Below are 20,947 nucleotides of genomic sequence, written 5' to 3' on the forward strand. Positions count from 1 at the left end.
TTTGGATGCGTCTTTTCCGGCTTGCTTTCTTCGACTGGGAGGTCTTGTGTTTCGAAGCGAGACAAAACTGCATACGACAGTGAAATGTAATCACTGTGGTACTCCAATTCACTCGGTTAGCTACCGGGTCTGTCCAAAAAGGTTGATGAGCGACGTCGTTTCGGCGTCTTTACAAAAGAAGAAGCGGTTCTCGAGCGGTTTCACTTTAGCAACGCCACACACACTGTTGTCACTGTTTTCAGTTCATTTTCGGCGTGTCCTCTATCTGGCGCAGCAACAACTGTGCAACTGTAAAACACATAAGCGGATTCTTAAACATAAGTGCTACTACGTGTCCTGCAAGCGTCCACACGTTCGACTGTAATCTTTTCCGCTTCACAGTTTGTTTATGTTTTACATGCGAATATGCAACAACACTTTTACGAACAATTACGTGCGTCTGTTTGTAGAGGCGCACCGGCATCAACACAGCACAAAACAGGTGTAACAACACGCAACACACGCCGGCGAGAGAGTCAGAATGGCATCTGTATGGTCGGTGATCAAGTTCACTCCTGTGTTCTTTCCGCAATTATGCAACAGACTCTCCTCTCAGCGCAACGAACACGAACGCATTCGACAGAATGCATTTGACAGTTGTGAAGTAGGGCACCAAGGTTACAGAGTTCGTTGGCTAAAGCAAGCCTGCCCTTCTCGATTTTTCTGTTTTTTATATTTAATTTAAACTCTTCTTCTACTGTTTGTATCTTTTGTCTTACTTTTTTCACTTATTCTTATTCTTCTTGACGTAATTTCAACGATCTTTTATGTATTTGTTTGATAAGAAAATAACAGAATATGTTAGTATATTCTCATGTCATATAATTCCATGAGAATGATTGCGCACATGTATGTGCGTAACAGTTTGAATACCAAAATGGATTGTTTTTTCAGGTTAAAAATAACTGGATTCAAATTTACACGTGCAAGCTGAAATCAGCACCATGCAACTAACCCTGCCATGGAAAATTTGACAGACGATATTTCCATTGCACGTGGTTGATTTGTTGTCGGAAAACCGTTGAAAATGTGACGAATGGTGCAAGGCCTGTACAAGCAATTAAATTGTTGGTGTTGATCCTCCGTGATGTTATTTTAGTTAAAACATAATTTAACTTAGGTTCTCATGTCTTGTTAAAGTTGTTTGATAACTTATTATGGTGCAGAAAGTTAGTTAATAGAAAATTGTAGATGATTAGTAATGCTGCTTTTGTTGTTAGCTAGCAAAACGATTTTTGAAGGTAGAAATACATGCCATATTCATTTAATATTGCAACTAAATAAAAACAAACTCGATAAATATCAAAACAACGAATTCAGCACACACAAGTCACAGTTCAAATTTTTTTATAAAATGCACCAAACCACCTTTTGGCTTAACGATTCACACACGCAGCAAGTTTCTTGTTTTGTTGGTACGTTCTGTTTCAGCGTGTTATGAAACGATTGGACAGACATCGCCGAGACTGTAGCATAAATAATTGGCATGCTAATTGGTGGCATGCAACTGGGCCGCTTTCAGTTCCTATCGAGAAAGAGTTTAAACAATCTGAGACCGATTAATCATGAAGCATGTTTTAAAATAAACTCTCCACAACTTGTGTTCCATCTTGTTACAAGACAACCGATAAGAAACCAATCATTACTGGTCGAGAGAAGCGTGTAATTGTGCGATCGGATAAGCCATCGGTGGCTGCATTATCAGCAATAGGCTGTAAATGATTGAATGTATAGGAATGTTGTAAATTGTTCGAATGGTGTACCGCCGAACGATAAGCTTTTCTCAGCAAATGTAACCACGTCCAACACTATCCCGAGCGAGGGGACCACTAGAACTCGTGTGATCACCATATAGACTAATTGATCACTCAATCAAGCAGCTACTGTGTGAAGATGCGGCTAGAAACGTACCAATGAGATCAACTACCAGGCGACCCTGAATTCCGACGTAGGTCGTCAGACACCCACATCCATCTAAGACCAATCTCAATTAAATCAAATTGTTGGTCAATGCACTGTACGATCAGACTCGTTTTTTCAACGTCACGCTATTACTTTCTAGCACACACCGGTCCTAAGCATGAACCGCGCCGTATCGCGTATGTCACCGTACTGAGTCCGGCCGGTACAGATTCATCCCGTGCAACCCCCGTTGGTCTAAGCGTCCAGGCGGTTAGCGATGGGTAAGCAAATAAGAACAAGCAATCTTTACACAACCACCATCGATAAGATTGCTGTTGTACGGGAATCGTCATACACAGCTTCTTCGCCGAGCGCGTAATTGTGTGTTTCACAGACCATGTGGCTGATAAGACGGAATGCACTTTCTTGCTAGGGGTGGGAACAGAAGAAGAGAAGAAAAGGGGCGTTAACTTATTGCAGATGCAGTGCAGTTGGACGCTATTTGTGCATTGTTTGGATCAGTGTACATCGTTAATTCAGTACATGTGACTCATTCCGATATTGGGCTACAAATAGTGATTCTGATGCAGATTTATGAATTTAAATGAATCTTGGATCTGAAAGAATCTATTGCTCTATTCTGAAGATTCATGAATTATCAAAGACTCACGAATCCTAAAAGATTCATGAACCCCGGAAGTTCCCAAAATATTCAATGATTTTTCAGAGACGCACGAATACTCGAAGATTTAAAAAAAATTGCAAGAAAGGAGTGATTAGAGATTTTTTTCGGGAGTTATTAGGCTATAAGAAGTCATGAATATTTTAAGAGTCGACTCATGATTTGATGGACTCTTCACTGAACAGTCATACTCATTACGATTCTCAAAAGATTCGTTAGGCACAGCACTAGTTACAATAGCATTATTATGCAACGTGTAAGAAAAAAGCACCGGACAGTTTAGCGAGAAAAAATTCCGAAGAAAACGTTCTAGTTCTTTACATCTCTACATACCGTTTGTAATTACGGCGCGCGTTGTCACATTAAGAGAGCGCCTTCGACTTCTTTCATATGCCAATCGTTATCAATCATTAGTAGCGTGACGTTTCGAATTCGCTTCTTTTAAATTCACTATGTTTTCTTTTATTTCTTGCGTTTGTTCTGTAGGTTTGTGTGTTTTACATTGTTATTTCCCTTGTTTTGTTGTTGTTGTTACTCTTTGCACTACTTTGTTTCCACACTTTACAATTGATTTGCGTAAGATTATTATTAGAACGAAAAGGGCTTTCAAACCTACCTCGGTCTTCCAAAAAACGAATAAACATATTTATAACACATCGGGTTTACGCACGTATTTCTGTGTGCCTGTGGTTGATTTTTAATCTAATATGCTCGTTTATTGTTACCTTATGCTTGCCATATTATAATAGGTCGAATATGTATAAATTTCGTACTTTTAGGCTACATCAAATAGAAAACTGTACCGGAAACTTGTCAACGAAAGCTTTCAGATCCAACCAACCAGGCAATTTTGTTTTGTCTCTAAATACAACGTTTTGCTACAACATAAAAATAAAATTTCATACCGCCATCATCTGTTAACAGGTTTCCCTTTTCTGCATTTACTACATTCGTGCTATCACGTAGTACAGACAGCTTTTTTTTGTTTTGTTGTTTGGATTAGTTTGTCATAACACAGCGATGAAATGCACACAACAGGCACACATAGCAGACACCTAAACCCTATATTCACGACACGGTTACTACAAATGTACGTCGCGAAAAAACAGTTCCTTATGCCGTTTGCGTACGGGATGTTTTGTTACTTTTGAATCGTTCAATATGTTTATGCTACAGCAGCTGCAGATACACACTGTCAGCCAGTATTTCGCTGGTAATCAATGGTGTTGGGTGCAATAATAGAGTTTCGTGTGCTCTCGTATCGTAAATGCGCCCACACGTGGTTGTGGTCGGTTGTGGAGCGAGTCAGGGTATCGGTAAAACGTGCATTGAACTAATCTATCCCGAGATGGCTACCATATTACCTAAAACGCATTTTCGCACCGCATTTGTTGTTAAATGATTTTTCACACTTAAACGTACTACGTTGTTTTTTTTCTCTCTTTTTACCCATGCCTTCGTTAATTTTTTACGCTACAAATTAACAAGTTCATTCCTTAGTCTACGCACCTACGTACATACAGCATGTATACAAGGAACGGAAGATTTCATAATTAATTTTCCTTTCTAGCAAAGAAAAATCTTGTTGGTCGTATGAATGGCTAGGATAGGATCACTAGTTTAACTGGTTTTAAATTTATTTACAAAATAGAAAATCATGTGCTAAAAAAAAAACAACAAATGTTTAATACCAGTTCAAAGTATTATATGTACGTTGCGGTGCTAATAGCATTTAGAGAGAAACACAAACCTGTAATAGCACTGCCTTGTATTAAAAAATATCTATTTACACCTGTCCTTGCTCTAGGTCTTATTATCAGATGAAGAATGGTCTAACCGAACGAGCACCAGAAAGAGAGAAAGAAAGAGAGAACAGGGAATCGGTTTCCCTTGTTTCGGGAATCATTACTACATATTTCATTGATTTACATATTATTCGTTTTGAGAATTATACAACTGTGTTGCATCATTTGTTGATGGATCAAACTAACTGTACACAAACAAGCATACAAAAGCACACTTTCTTTTTGCGTGGGATTAGCAGAAACACACCAAAACTAAACCGTACACAACAACAAAGTATTGGAATCCAGATACAAACTGTTAGCATGCCGCGTGGTGCTCATGTATAAATAGATCTCTTAGTCAAATTTTGATTATAATGCAACATCTAAAGTACTTTTTGTTCACACGCAGTTCGCACGGATATGCTCTCTCTTTCATTTTCTCTTAGTTTTCTGTGTGTGTGTGTGTTTGTTTTTGTAGCTTATTTATTAAATTAACTCTCTATTAATCTAGTTTGTATGCCCTCTAGTTCGTCTACTTCCACGGATGTTTTTTTTTGCTGGAAGTTACGTTAAGGCGTAATGGGGTTCGAACCTAAAGTTTTCTGGTTACCTCGCTAATAAGAATATCGTTTAATGTTTGTTTAGCATGTTGTTTACATTTACAGCTAAAATATGATTTTACTATTACTGGGTGATTTTGTTCAAAATGTGTATTCCTTTCGCAATATGGAAAAACTCAACGCGCCGGTCAAACGTGTGTGTGTTTGTGGGAATGTGTTACATCTCGAGTATCTCAGCGGGCGTACCTTAGGGCTCGATCGTTGGTCCAACTCTATGGGACTCTCTACCTGGGCGACATTTTGAACGATAGGCTCAACGCTGGTGGCGAGCAGCCCAGTTGAACAGCTCAGGATGAGCAATTAAAGTGTGTGTTAATGTTATGCAAGTTCGTGTTCGCCGTTCGTTTGAACCTGTGTCCAGTGCTTTCGTGATCGAGCAGTATCGTAAGTATCACCTCGAGGCCTAGGGGGAAGAAGCATCGTTTACTATGGCCCACGGCGACTTAAACTATGAGTTCAAAATGGTCGGGAGGACTGTATAATGATGAAACAATATCCCTGTATCAACAGGCTTTGGTTTCAGTTCTGACTACCGATGTATTGAGTAGCAGAGTAGCATCAAGCATGAAGGGAAAACAACACTTCTTCACGGATACAACTGGGTGATAGCCAGCTGATGTACCCCAGGGATCATACCAAAACATTCTTCATGATCAAAAACTGATTGTTAAGGGAATTAATACTTCTTTCTTCATGAAATCATTGCTTGGTCAACGGTGGCATTAGATTTATAAATTTACACTTCATTTAAAGCGTATAGAATACAAAATTTAAACAGTACAAAACAGCACAAACAATTGAACGTAACAAACTAAAACTGTGACAGAGCAATATCATAAATAACACCCAACTGTGCACATCATGCCGAATGGACTGTAAACAAATAGCCATTTGCCAAGTCGCTATCTTTTTCTTCATGAAATAAACTACTTTTACCTATTAGTGGTTGGTTTGTCACCTATTAGTGATTTTATGAATAATGATAATTACGCACGATCTATTACTTGTTCAGATAATTGAACCAGATAATAGCTCCAAGGGATAAAAAATATATAACAAAAAAAAAACACACACACACACATTTTATGCGGAACCTAGTCACTCATTGCTCTCTATGTAAGGACAATTTTTTCTCCTTCGCTTATCTGGCATAAACAACCAGTTCCTCCAGAGTTTATCATCCTGGTATCAGGAACGAAGGCTGAAACAACGAATTCACACACTTTTTACGGGATTCACAAACAGCATATTAGTATGGTCAAACTATAAAAAATCTCTTCTAAAGACTATACTTTTTGTCAGTGCAGCTAATGCATGGTACAGTAGCGGCTACGTAATGCATCTCCGTTGCAACATTGAGTATAGTTAGTAGCACCCTTTCCTTGAATTATGAAGAAGGTTTAAATTTAAATTTAAATCATATTTCACTGTTCAACTTATATCAACGTAAAACGTGAATGTAAGAATCAAGAGCTTTGAAAACCTATTTCCTTTGTACACCCAACTCTACACAATTACCAACAAGCATTTACTTTTCGTTGTCGTTCTTAGAACGAAGGAAAAAGTCAACTGAGATTAATGTTTTGTGATGTATGTTCTGGGCACATGTAACTTTCATTCCACAAACATTGTCACCTCACTTGCCTACTGCTGCCCTTCCGATAAGTTCGCAACGATCGGCGGTTGCGGATGTTATAGGAATGGCGATCGGTTCATGCTGTTCATCGCGTCGTAAGGCTTGTGCATGCCGATCGCAGGATGATGATAGCCCGGCTGTCCATACGCAACGGGAGCTCCACCGGGTGGTGCCGCAAGAAGACCCTGGTTGATCATCATCTGAGCCCGTAGCTCTTCCTGTCGCAGGTACTGTTGATGGAGTGGATCAAACTGGTTCATGAACTGATACGGACGCGTGCCATGATGCGAAGCCAAGAACTGATGATACGGGGACGCAGCGGTCGGTGGCGGTGGACCATGCACGGCCGCAGCCGAAGCAGCTGCAACGGCGGCGGCAGCAGCCACTGAACCCGGGGCCGTCGGTTGAGCACCGATTGGGTTGCCCAACTTATCCGCTTCCGTACCGGTACCAGCAGAACCTGTTGGTGCTGTTCCACGATGGCTCGGTGGTAGGTAGTATGGGTTCTGGGGGTTGCGATACGAATCTTCCAGGTACGTGCTACCAGAGGTATCTCCGTACAGGCTGCCCGGGGGTAAACCGAGTCCGGTTGGACCGGGACCAAAGTTAAATGCACTACCGGGCACTATGTTGGCCGTTTTGAGAGATATCGCGGACGTTTCTGCGCCACTGCTCGACGGATTTCCAACTGCACCGGGAGCGGCAGACGACGATCCCATTCCGGTTGGACCACCTGCAGACGTGGATGGGTTGGGCGGTTTCAGTCCAGGGTAGGGTGGAAAACCTTGGTGAGCACTGAGCGTTTGTTGCTGATGTGCGGCATGCATTGCATGTTGATGTAGCGATTGCTGGTGTTGCTGCTGCTGCTGCTGTTGAGCCATTAGTTCCTGAGTTTGGTCTTTCTTTTTTCTCGTTCGCTTTGGTTTCGCCGGTGCAGGCGCTGGTTCACTGACGGAAGCACCACTGCCCGTCGTCGGCGGCACATTGGCATTATGTGACATTTTTTGCGATTGAATGCTGCTCGCACTCATCATATCATTGCGCTGATGATGTTGCTGCGGATGATGATAATTCGGTGATGGCACGTAGGATGCAGCATTCGGCTGCTCGCGGTTTGCATTGTAAGCGGCCATCGAAGTGGCCGCCATGGTGTTGTTAAACATCTGTTGCAACGCAGCGGCCGACGACGTTGTGGATGCCGACGATGACACTGGAGGTGGTTGGGGCAGGTTTTTGCTAAACATGTGCGCAGCCGGTGGCATACCTTTGTCGTAATATCCGGCGCCAGAGCTTCCGGAACTGGTGCCGCTTGCACCCGGACCACCGAGTAGACGATCGTCCGTATTGTAAAGCGACGATAGGGAGCTGAGATTACGTATTGCTGGATCCATCAGCGACGTGGGAGTGGTCGAAGTTGTCGACGTACCGTACGGCTTGTAACCTCCGCCGGTGCTGCTGAGATCCGCCGTGTTGTTTGCTTGCGATGTGGACCCAGAAACGGAAGGTCCGCCACCATGTTGTTGTTGGTGCTGCTGCAAATGTTGCGGACTGCGCTGATCGTACCGCGGGAGATGTGGTTGATCTGCCGCTGGGTGTTGATTCCCTGAGGCTGACTTCCCACCCGTGGATTGCTGTTGCATATTGTAGCCGGGTGTTGTCGAGGACCCACTTGACGCCGTTCCACCTCCGCTCATATCGTGTGCCTTATTTATGTTGGCCGCTTGTTGCATTGAGCGATGATCATAACCGCTAGCAGCGTTGTTCGCCGTACTGCTCGAGTTGCCTATCGAGGTTGACTGATGCAAGGCCGGAGCGCTAAACCCACGCGGGAAAGCCATCGTCGCTGCGCGATTAAACATGTCGAAAGCTTTCGATTTGCTAATGGATATATCCATCGGGTTCCCATAACCCATACCACCCATGTGGTGATCGAATGTTTGGTGCTGTTGCTGCTGTTGCAAGTGTTTGTTGTCTTTAGTACCGTCACTTTTCTCCTTACCAAGACCGCCGGCCATACTTCCCGAGGATTCCATGTTCATCGGAACGTCTTGCGATGTTTTGGTACTATTGGTTTCTGGTTCGCTATAGCCTAGATTTATCATTTCAGGTACTTTTGAAGAGTTGGTGATAGAGGCCGTGCTAGGGCTGTTCTTGTTGCTGAGCCCGCTTAAACTAGGATGATGCTGTTGTGGTTGATGATGCTGAGTGGTATGGTGCTGTTGCTGATGGTGCAGGTGCTGTGAATGATGTTGCGCATGATGATGATCGATATTCGATGCCGTTGTTGTTCCCGATCCTGCCGCTGCTGACGTCGTCGAAGCTGACGCAGAATTAAGGTCGTATGGTGATCGTCCATAAGTGGAAGTGTATGGATTATTGTTGGATCCCATCAACAGGTTGCCGAGGTGACTTTGTTGTTGCTGCTGTGCCGTTGCAAGATGATGCCCGTGGGCCTGCTGATGATTTTGTTGATGTTGTTGATGATGTTCTTGCTGGTGTTGCTGCTGATGTTGCAGTTGATGCTGCTGTTGGTGTTGCTGTTGATGTTGCTGGTGTTGTGTATGGGCTGGCGATGGATGCGTGTGCACATTGCTTAGGTGCCCCTGCTGCGATGGTGGCATGTGTGCCGGAGCTGGTGGCAATGAGGAGGTCATGCTTCCAGCTCCTCCAGCCGTATCACCCGGATGATTCAAATACGGATTGTACTGATTATGATGAGCACTCCAGGGCGACTGGTGTGAATTAAGCTGCATTGGTGCTGATGGAATTGTTGCTCCAGCTGTACTTGAAGGTTGATTATTGCCACCGTTCCCGGTGCCATTTCCTCCGGTCAGGTTTTGTGCCTGGTTTACTCCAGTCGGCGGTGTCGCTTGTGCTTGGGAGTGGGCAGGAGACTCGGGTGGAAGAATCACACCAGCCGCAGCTGCTGCTTGCTGAGGTGTTATAATTGGTGGTGCCAGCTTAACTGGATTGCTGTTGTTACTGTTGCTGTTATTGCCGCTGCTTACAGCGGACGAAGCCTGCTGCGGTTTAGGGGACATCGGTTGAAAAGGCGACAGTTGACCACCTTGGGAAGAATATGGTGAGTTGGGATCTTGCTGAGAATAGGGCGAACTTTGGTTTGATTGTGAAAACGGTGAGTTGGGGCTTTGGTGTAACGGTGTATTTGGTTTGGACTGCAGTTTAGGTTGACCGGCAGATCCCACCGTGGTCCCGGCGGATGGTGACGTTGAGGCTGAAGGAGCCTGATTACTGTGATAAGGCGACTGTCCCTGGTTGGGATTATACGGCGAGTGACCACTGACACTTCCGGGCGTAGTTTGACTCGTGGCCGGACTGTGTGGAACGGCTGGTGCATTGTATGGTGATAGTGGACCGCCTGAAGAGGCGGGTGAAGCAAGCGATGGAGGCTGGTGTCCGTAGGGGGAAGAAGAAGCCGCCGTTTGCTGTTGATAACAAGAAGGAGAGTTCGGTTGCTGCTGGTAGGGTGACGACGCCGGGTTGTGATAGGGAGAATTAGGATTTGTACTGGGGCTCATAGAAGAGTTGTAGTCCGATTCCTGCGAAGCCGGCTGTTTGTACTGATCGTAGAAATCAACCGGTGATTTAAGCTCCTTTCCGTAACCTTTAAAACTATCCGTCACACTACCGGTGGTCGGATTATTCTGGTTAATGCTTGAGCCCGTGGAACCGATAGCGGAGGTTGTACCACCATATGATGAGTAGTTGCCGTATACCGCGGTGTTACCACCAATGTTATTGTTTGTACCAGTCGTACTGCCAGAAGCGTTGGCTGCGTTGGATGTGTAAAGGTGCTGCGAGTACTGAGGATACGGCGATGGAAGATCACGCGGACTGCAACTCTTCTCTGGACTGCTCTTCTGGGTGGTGTCCTGATAGAAACCAACCTTGATCGCGCCGTTTAGTGGATGATAGGGACTCTTCTGCGTTTCGTCCAGCTTTGGTGACGTCATGATCGGTGACGCACCGATCGGGCTTGGGTATGGTGCGGGATACGTTCCGAGCCGCTCATCGATACCAATGCGCGGACTGTCCGGATCTTGGCTGTATGATGACCGTTCGCTCACAGTGCTACCTGTGCTCGCTTTTCTTTGCCGAGGCACTGTCGGAAGTGTTGGGTAGCTAGGACTTTCGAGGCTACCGGGTACAGTCGGAAGACTCCCAATGCCGGACGAGGATTCGTTCGAGGATGATTGCGTGGAGGTGTTCTCGTTGATTTTGCTTTTATCGCATATAGGTGAATCTTTACTCGGTTCTTCCATATCATCGGGTTTCTTCGGTTTTTTCGGCGCACCAAACGCCTTAATCCAAGCGTTAAGGTTAGGTGTTGCAGATGGCTTGTCCTTGTTTTTGTTACTTTGCGTATCCTTCACATTTGCTTCCTCTTTTCCCGATTTTGCATCCTCTTGGGAGAACGTTTTCTCCACAACTGAAGACGTAGAGCTTTTTGCCTCTGCAGTAATAAGATCGCTGCTAACTTCTGGTTTCTCACCTGTTACCGTTGAAATGGAAGGTTCTTCCTTCTTTGAACCAGATCCTCCTTCCCGGACACCAGGTGGCGAACCTCCTCCGACATTGACCAGTGTGACAGTCTTCAGCGAACTCATTAAAGGCTTTACTGCTCCGCTACCGATCGTAACGATCGGATCATCCTCATCGCCTCCGTCTTCTTTAGATCCTAACGATCGTCGTTCCGGATCGTCATCGTCGTCGGCAAAGTTGTGCTGTTGCACGATGCCAAACCCTTCCGTGTTCAACACCGTACCGAGGCTAAGCTTCGGTTTCGATTCGTCCGTCTTCACGATCAACGAATTCTTCACTTCCTTTACCTTGTTGAGTGGATTGCTGCCAGCACCACTGCTACCACCAGCTCCACTACTACCACCAAGCGGGAACAATTCATCCGGTTTGTTGAGATTCTGAATCGTTCCTATGAGGTTACCCTTGGTTTTACCCGGCTGTAATCGATCTATTGTCGTGCGGTGGTGATGTATTTCACGCTTGCGTCCACCCACCCCAAGCCCAAGGGATAACTTTTCCTTTAAAGATTTTCGCTTAGGTTCTTTGGGTTCCTTTTTCTGTGAGTGCGGTGGTATGATCGGCGGTGGACCCAAAATAGTGTGACTTGTAGAGCCTGCAGCTTTGGCAGCAACCGCAGCAGAACCAACTCCACCGCTCAATCCACCGTTGTTACTGTTGGTAGAGTCTTTCAATGCGGTAGCAACGGCGATGGACTCAGATCCAACCGTCCCTGATTCACTCTTATTAGCGCCATCTTTCGATTGTGATGGCAACCTCGTACCCGTTTGTTTCCCAGCCGTCGATGAAGTAGATTGTGAATCCTTTGCATTGGCGGCTGCTCGAGGTGAAAATGCCTTCGGAGGAGCTGCTGTCGTCGCCACCCCTGGACTGGCCCCTCGTAACGGACCGGCAGAAGCATCGTTTGCGGCAGGCAGTTGGGAAAGTGGAATCGGTTTACGGAAATCAGCCGGTTCGATCTTCACCGGCACCGTGTCGAAATCGTCCATGATGTACCGCGATGGGGAGTTGCTAGCCGAACTGTACTCGGGAAAACGTGGTGTATTTTCTAGCCACTTGTTTATGTCTTTCAGTGTTTGTTCTGTTTCTAACTCCAACTCCTCCATGTTTGCGCTAGCTGCACCTGCACCACTTACAGCCGAACTTGCTGCCGTTTTCGAGTGTCTACCAGAAGTTTGTGGCATACCTTTCGCATTGGATTTTGGATGTTTCTGAGAGGCCGTTCCCGTTTGTCCGGTAAATCCCACAGCTGCCGTCGATTTCTTTCCCGTTTTGGATGCATTACCACTAGCAGGGGAAGATTTGGCATGATTCTTATTCACCTTTGAGTCCGCCGTTAAGCTATCGTCCACAAAATCATACTCGTTACTTCGGTCGACAAATTTCGCGCTGTCAGCTGATGAACTCGGGCGAGCATGTTTCTTGTCACCCGGTTTGGCCCAAACAGTCGCCGACTCGCTACTGTTACTCATTGTTTTATCTCGATTTTTCTTCCCTTTCGACGTGGCACCACCACCACCACCAGTTTTTGTTGATTTGTTCTCACTGGAAGCTATTTCATCTTCATCACCGTACTGTTTTTGCTGTTGTTTGTTACCGCTGGACGAAGAGGCACTTGCACTGAGAACGGTATTTTCGTCTACTACATCACGTTGTTGCTTTTGACCCCGGTTGCTGCTACCCTTGGAAGATTTTCCTTTCTTCCCAAGGCCTGCAGTAGTCGTGACTTCTTTTCCTTTAGCTTTGGCCTGTTTGGCCATTGCTTTACTTTCTGCCGCTGCTGCAGCCGCTGCCGCTGCCCTGTTACGGCGTTCTTTGATGAGATCAAACTTATCCTTTATGTCAGGTGTGATCGACCGGTTGGCTGAAAATGAATCATCGGTTTGCTTGTGCGACGATGAGCTTCGTTCATTGTGAGCATCATCATCCTCTTCATCACTATTCCGGATCGAGCGATCGTCGGAGTAGTACGATCTTGCTGGGCTTGGGGACCGTGACATCGATCGCTGTGCAGCGTAACGCAAATCCTTCGATTGCTTTACGGGTTTAGAGGCACTTTTTTCTACATTCGCGAACTCTTCCATTTCCTGATCATAATCCACCCCGTCTTCATCCTCACCGACACTCGACAATGTTTCCCGATCTTCACCAACTGTACGTTCATTATTGGAAGCTTTAGACTTTTTCTTAACCTTGCCGATTTTATCGCGTTTGTGGGATTTTTTGTCCAACTTTTTTTCCTTTCCCTTTACCTTGCTTTTACTGCCACTCTTTTTACCACGGTGATGTTCATTAGCACTTGATTTTCCGACGTTTTTCTTGCTCGTTTTGTTTTTCTTGCTTTTTGTTTTATCCGATGATTTGTTTGTTGCCGACTCTTCAACACTGGTATCATGTGCCTTCACGCGTAAATCTTCAATGTCTTCAAAGTCACTCATGTCAGTCGCATCGATGCGTTCGCCATTGGTGTGAATTTGTGGCGAATCTCGCCGATCATCCACAACTTCTTCGTACTCTGACTCTTCCTCCAGCTCTGCTACTGTTTTCTGTTTACTACTTCCCGCCTTCTTTTGTCGCCCTTTCCCCTTCGTCGACGAAAGAGTGCCCGATTTTTTTGTCTTCTTATCTAATTTGGCCACTGCGATGCCAGATCCCGCTTTCGTGATGCTTATTCCTTTCTTGTGCTGCTTTTGATGGCCGTCATTGCTTTCGGTTCCGGTTTTCGCTTTCCCCTTTTTGGACCCAGTTTTACCTTGCACCGAATGGTGATCCCCGGCATCGGAAGATAGATCACGTGCGCTTTCCCTTTTCTTTGGACTCAGTGACCGAACGGGTGACTGTTTCTTGGGCGATGAATACACCGGAGATGGACTGGGTGACCGCGACATCGATCGCCCTCGTATTGGGGAAAACGTTTCACGTTTCACTTCCTTCCCTTTAGCTCCTTTCGGTATTTTGTTAATTTTCTTTTCTTCCTTCTTCACTTTAGCACTGTTTTTCTTTTTCTCCTTTTCCTGCAATGCCTTAACAGCGGCCTTCTTCTTACTCTCATACACTGGAAAGTCCTCTTCTTCTTTCACATCTTCCACCACTTTACTGTCCCCCTTCATGAGGGTATCAGCGTGCCCCTGCAATTTTTTCACATGTTCCGTAGGCTCCATCCCTTGATCCTTCTTGTGACGTTTCCGTTCCGGCTCACTACACTCTCGGTCGTCTTCACTTTTATCGTCCATATTTTCCTCATCCTCCGGCACTTCTATATCACTGTAATCACCTTCTTCTGTTTTTTGTTTTTTGCTTTTTACTTTATCAGTTTTCTCTTTTTCTTTTCGCTTACGTTTTACAGTTTTGTACACTCGCGATGCGCTTTTATCCTTTTCCGGCGGTTCCGGATCTGGTTCCGGTTCCGAATCCACTTCTTGTTGTTTGTTTGTTTTATGTTTCTTCGACCCAGCCCCGACCGTTGTCGGATGCTTCTTATACCCTGACACATTTTTTCCACCCTTTTTTTCCGCCACAGCCGTCGTACCACTTTTCACTGATTTCGTTTTAGATTCTTTGCACGGTTTGTCATTCCCGCGGAACGATGCATCAACACTTTCTTTGGAGTTTGCATTGGTGCCGGTGTTGGACATTACACTTAAACTATTATTGCCATTGCCGCCGGAACTATTAGCACTTTTCTTTGACTTTTCTTTTCTGTAGTCTGGTGCTTTGCCCGTTTCCTTCGAAGGTTTGCTGTGCTGCCGTTCACTCTTTCCATTCACCGCGTCTGAGGATAGTGGTTTGCTACATTCCTTTGAGGAAAACTTTTCTTTAAACGCGGCATTCGCTCGGCTAACATCTGGATACTCGTGGTTCATGAGTTCTTCGTCCGATGAGTTTTCGTCGAAATATTTCTTTCTGGCACGTTCAAATGCAATCTGCAAGTTGTTCACCATTTCCGTGTATTCTTTAACAAGAGAGTGAAACAGGACAACACAAAAGGGTTAATTCAAATTCTAAAAACTTTGAGTTTAATCAATCAATAAACTAATTTAAAACAAATCAACAAACTGGATATGACAAGTTTATTAATTAGGTAATGTACTCACCATTTGCTTGCCCATTGTACAGCCGACAATTGTTGACGATCAATTTGAAATCGTTTTGGAAATCGCTAAAGATCATGTATTCTCCATTGTCTAGTTTTTCTTCCATCTTTTGTAAATCCATGGGCCTGCAATGTTTAAGGATGACAAAGACAGCATTAGTAAAACAATTACTATTTTCACAATTACAATCATTTACCTTCGAATGATCGAGTAATACTTCGGTGCAATGTCCTCATCGACCGGATCCATGAATGGCCAGGCATCGTCGTGATTCTTGATGCTTTCCAGCACCTTGTGCATACCAATTTGCAGAACCTCATCGGTTTCGGTAAAGCTAAGAGATGATGATACGAAAATTGAGGAAGCGGAACAGCCAGTTTTGGTGTAACTAGTGTTGGTGTAGGTAGCGGCGGTTGTTATACTGTTGGGTTGTTTATTTTCCACCCGTTAACCCGTAGGATTTGCCGGATGCAGCCGTGTTACGTTTTTTTAAAGGATATTTACAGGATGATCGGTGAGTGAGTGATGATTTCCAACATTCATACCGTGGATTGTCCCACGTAACACCAGCCGTGTTTGTAGTGCAGAGTTGTTTTGATGGCGGTATAGCACAGTACGGTACGATATTAGGAAATCCGGGTATAGCGGGAACACAATTAATGTACATACAACAAACACACACACAGAACAAGGTACCAACAGTGGTTCACGGAGTAGTTGCGTGAAGTAAGATTATGTACAAGAAGTGCAGGATGATGATGATAAACGGGTGAGTTGAGTCATTGTTACAAGAGGAAAGAGAAAAGGAAACAAACAATCGATACTATTACATTAGGGCTTTAGTATGCATTTCTCATGATTACGTTCATTGCTTAAATGCGATTTCTGCAAACAGGGATAACTTTACAAAGCCAATGTGGAATCTAACCAAGGTTTAATATTACGTTTAATCTTTTGTAAACAACACCACCATAAATGATGTACAAAACCGTATCAAAATAATGAAAATTTAATTAATTTTTGTACAGGTATCCTATAAAAAAATCCTCTAGCACTATTCAACAATATCAGTTGGTTTAAACTCTATCGTGCAAAAAAAAAACAAATAATGTATTAAACGCCTTAATGGAAGCCAAATTCATTCGAATTCAAATGCTTCCTAGAACAATACTTACACATTCGTAGACTTGCCCTTCTTTTTCCGGCCCTGGTTTGTACCCGCTGCAGCATCATTACCCTTGCCGCTGTTACTTGCTGTGCCTTTTGCCGCTGCATCGCCGAACGGCAATATGACGGGCCCGGTAACAGAGGATAATGAATTGTTCGTTTGACGGCCAGGCAGTTTGGTTGCTGTCGGCGCCATGTTGTGATTCGAGCGCAGCAATTTCTCCACTTCAGCACTGACTAATCGGACGGGACGATCTTTCCGTTCCGCTTTCGTTTGCTGCTGCTGACACAATGGTTTGTTGATGGAGGATGATTCCGACGACTCCACCAGCTGCTGTTTGTTGTTCGTATCTGTGTTGCCACTATTGATGTTGTTTTCCGCTTCTATATCGCTGAAGCTGTGGAGGCTTTCGCTGTCCTCTCGCTGGCTAACAATGTAATACGAATCGTTGTAGACCGCAGGTTTGGTATCGTACTGGCTTTCACTGTCCTCCGATCGACCGTAGCTACTATTGCAACCAAAGTTACTTCGATCACGAGATGAAACCGAAGTTGATCGTGTTGATGACACGACCGACGCACTGCGTATTGGGCTCGTAGTAGCTTTAGGTTCGTCGTTACCGCAATAGTACAGTGAACCTACTACTGATGAAGAAGTAGAATCTCTCAAATTAGTGGTGCTGCGATAAAGGTATGGGCTATTTGCTTTGTTACGGAATGCGTTTTCTTCTGGCTGAAAAATAAAATCACGCGTGAGAAGGGATGCCTCGTCTGGGGAGCTATCGTATGGCGAAACTATACTTGTGACGGAATTGGATCGAGATCTGTGGAAAAAAGGTGACAAAAGCATACAGTCAATAGGAACGTTTATAAATTAAAATAAAACATAATAATTGTGTTAAAAGTTTCATTAGCTTCCCCATTAACAGTGCAGATGTCTGAATGTTATTGGCGGCTTGCAGAGTGTAAAATGGATAGAAAACGTTACGAATCGTTTCGCATTTTAAGAGTTCCGAAAGGTATGTTAGCACAATATGCTGACGGGTCACAATATTAATTTAGCAGCACGGTTGTCAGAAAGGGACTTTGTCCGTGTTAATAAGATGGAAATAATGAAACTTTTCAATGGTTAACAAAGAAGACATTAAAAAGATAAAAGGAAATAAACATGCATACATACATTACAAGCAAGGAAAGCCCGCGCAAGAGGAAGCACAACAAAACTAAAGCATCGACACATCTATTCTTCAGTCACAAACATGGTTCACTTCTCACGTCCCGCACCACAGTGCGGCTCTCAGTTTGGATCACTCTGCGTTGGCGTAATCGATGATTTTGATCGTCGGGGATTCTAGAGTCTTTTCAAGTAATTCAGACGTCCGTGATGCCGATTGTGTATTCGCTTTGCTTCTGTACGGAAAGACCCGCCAACATCGACAACGATATGTAGTCTGTCTGCTAGCATCACACATTCATCATCCTCGTAAACAACAAAAAGCCTACGGTCCCCGCTGTGTAGGAGAAGTGTCTGTGTGTGCTACCTATCTAGGAGAGAGTATCACGTCGAATAGGTGGAGACACAATTTTGGACATTGCATTTTGTTCGTCTTTGAGTAGTTATGTTGTGTTTTTTGGGGGTATTGTTTTTAAAGGGACCTGGTTCAGTCTTTGCGCCAATTTATCAGTAACGGTTGCCGTCTAGTGAAGGGAAGGGATTTGTCCTTCTAAAGAGAGTTAGAATGTTTCGCTTCTAACCGTCGTTCGGCTCGTTTCGCACGTGCTTCTGGCACCAATTGGGCTCTTCCCGGCGCTGGTGCGAGTGTCTTTTGTCGCACCTCTTCCGACTGTACTGGCCTCTTCCGGTTAATCTCTTCCTCTTTCTGCTGTTTTTTTTGCTGTTGTTGCTCCTGCAGGCGCAAATTTTTTCCCTCCTGCAACAGCTTTATCCGAGCCGATCTGGGCCTCTCGAAAAGCCTGCAGTAACGTAAACAACAATTATAAACAACCTTGCAAGATCGATCTTTGGGTTAGGTTTTACTGTACCTATTTCGACGTTCTCTTTCTTTATCGTGAAATAATTTCGGAATGTAAGGCAGAAAGTTTTCCACCAACAGATCGTGCAGGTTGCGCTCCTTTGCGTTGCTGGAATTGTCGAGCTTGTTCGCTAGGTTTCGCCAATCTTCTTCGGTAAAGCAAATCACCTGCCAGACAGAAGATTTCACCGATTTAGGTTTATCTTCTCGATACAAACGTGTGCCAAAAAAGTGCCAATACGAAGATCCGTTACGATCGTAGCTGCATGTTAATGGTGGGAATTAATTAGTGATGATGCGTACGTGTGTAGAAACTGTTACACTTACCCTATCGGTTCCAGGCGCAAACTATCTGCTTCGTAGTTCGCAAATGTAGTATTGACGTCTTCGGAATCTAGGCGAAAATCGCATAGGTACTTCAATATCAGGATCTTGGTTCGTAGCGGCAACTTTTCAAAGTCCGTATCGGCATTGAAGGGATTATCCACATTATATTCCTGCCGCAATGGGAATTGGTTATCGTTTATAACGCGGTGGTTGTTTTCGCTAAGCGGTGGTACTGCTCCTTCTTCTATCGATAATGTCACACTTACCTGACATTTTTGACGAAACAGACGTCTCAGGAACATCTGATAGTTACTTGGGCTGATGTGCGCACCTATCTGTGCAAGCGAGTCACAGCCCTTCAACAGTGCGACGATCAGTTCCGGCAACAAACGCGCGGTATATACTTTCAAATCTACTTCACCTTCGGCATCGGCATCTGTTAGAAGGGCCTCTTCAAGATCCTGTTGATTACAGGGAAAGAGAGAGGGAAAAGAAAAGATTATTTAGAAAAGCTTCTAAACCACACTATTGCTTTGCTAGTATAGCTTACCTCAATGTCAAACCGAGGCAGCTGGAAGGTGGTACTAAACACCGAACAAAAGTGCGCAATGCAGGGCACCTCCCACCATGATTGAATATCTATAAAATTCATGAATGATAAGAATTTGGGAAGCTTCCGTTAGCGTCCGCGAATGATTTTTGTTTGGACTTGAGGGATATTATGTGTTCCATTAGTTAACGACGGGGGTTGGATAAGGTGCATAGAGTGGAACCATTGTTGATGACGATTGCCGTGAACGTTAGTCAAACGTAACATAAAAGATCGAAAATGATAAAAAATTAATCGCTATAATAGGAATGATTTATCTGTAAAAACGAAATACGGACACAACTAAACAGTACTACGTAGAAACTACATTTGATAAATTGCGAACGAAAACTCGAACTCACGACGATCGTGTAGTGGAACGAAAGGTTCTAGAGAAATAAACTAAATATACAAAAAAAAAGGACGAGAAAGAATTACTGATCTACTTCACAGGTTTGACTGTGTGTTCAAGCCGCCATCCGCGCCATAATATTTCAAAATGTAACAAATTCGCACAACCATGCGTACATGAAAAACGGAAAGGATCAAATGCGCGCCTTTATGCAAATCGATGTCAGTCAAAATGTGACTCGCCCACCGGTGCAAACCATGAAGAAACACATAATGGAGGATAGCATAATTATGTGCGCTCACAGAAAAACCTGCTTTTGGCGCTCAATGCCAAGGGCAAGCGGGGCCTGAACGATGAACGGCGATCGCTTAGTGAAGCGCAAGACATACTCCGTTAGTTGGTGCGTAAGGAGGACAGTTGACAGTTGAATGTTAGGCTATCGACTGCAGCGGGGTTCGATTAGGAAAAAAGGAGAATGCATTAACAGGAGAGAGCACGGGATTGCGGGTAACAAGAAGTATCCCAAGCCTTTGCCACTTTTTATCGGGTCGTCGCAAAACTTACCAATTAAGCCGATGAAAGTGGTAAACATGCCCTTCGACTCTGAAGCACGGCCAGGTTTCCGATCCGGTCTCGGGAAGACCAATACTTGTTTTTGCCGTGTCCTGCAGGTTTGGTCGCGTGTTTTGCGTATAATGTATATTGCCCGGGCGTTGTTTTTTGGTTGCGTGCATGGAAACGGGAAGAAAGGAAGAACGCTCAAATCAAATTATGAACTTTCACGAACTTATACTACACGTTTCGCCACGGATCCACACAGAAGGAAGAAGGGCGCCCTATCATCGTTCGAAGCTATGTTGTTGTCCAGATTTGCCTTGTTGCGCTGTACACCAGAGTGAAGAAATGCAATTGGCAAAGTTCTAACACATTCTAACACAAGCAAGCAGTAAAAACGCATTTGGTCTTGCGATAAGGGATAAATAAAAGCGAAACCGAAAATCGTATCGAGGAACAAAGAGCAACACCGAAGTACGGCAATATGTTTAACAGGCACAGGCGAAAGATTTGTTTGGCTTTGTCGGTAAGCAGTTCGAGTCCCCACTGTTTCGATTCCGGAAGTGCTTTTCGTAGTGTGCTTCCGGTGAAACGGCAGCACCAA

At 44.4% G+C, this 20,947-nt stretch overlaps 1 protein-coding gene across 1 annotated transcript; it reads right to left on the reverse strand.

Moving 5' to 3' along the window:
- Positions 1-6,722: 6,722 nt before the first annotated feature.
- On the reverse strand, positions 6,723-20,395 carry LOC128715913 (mucin-19). The gene is made up of 10 exons (XM_053810834.1): positions 20,353-20,395; positions 19,398-19,486; positions 19,114-19,308; positions 18,848-19,017; positions 18,531-18,782; positions 18,243-18,461; positions 16,496-17,311; positions 15,517-15,741; positions 15,321-15,445; positions 6,723-15,178 (listed from the first exon to the last, which is right to left on the reverse strand). The coding sequence occupies exons 1-10, from the start codon at positions 20,378-20,380 to the stop codon at positions 6,723-6,725; spliced, it is 10,575 nt and encodes a 3,524-aa protein (XP_053666809.1). The 5' UTR covers positions 20,381-20,395.
- Positions 20,396-20,947: the final 552 nt, after the last annotated feature.

This window comes from Anopheles marshallii, chromosome 3 (genome assembly GCF_943734725.1).
Source record: "Anopheles marshallii chromosome 3, idAnoMarsDA_429_01, whole genome shotgun sequence".
Lineage (NCBI taxonomy): Eukaryota > Metazoa > Arthropoda > Insecta > Diptera > Culicidae > Anopheles > Anopheles marshallii.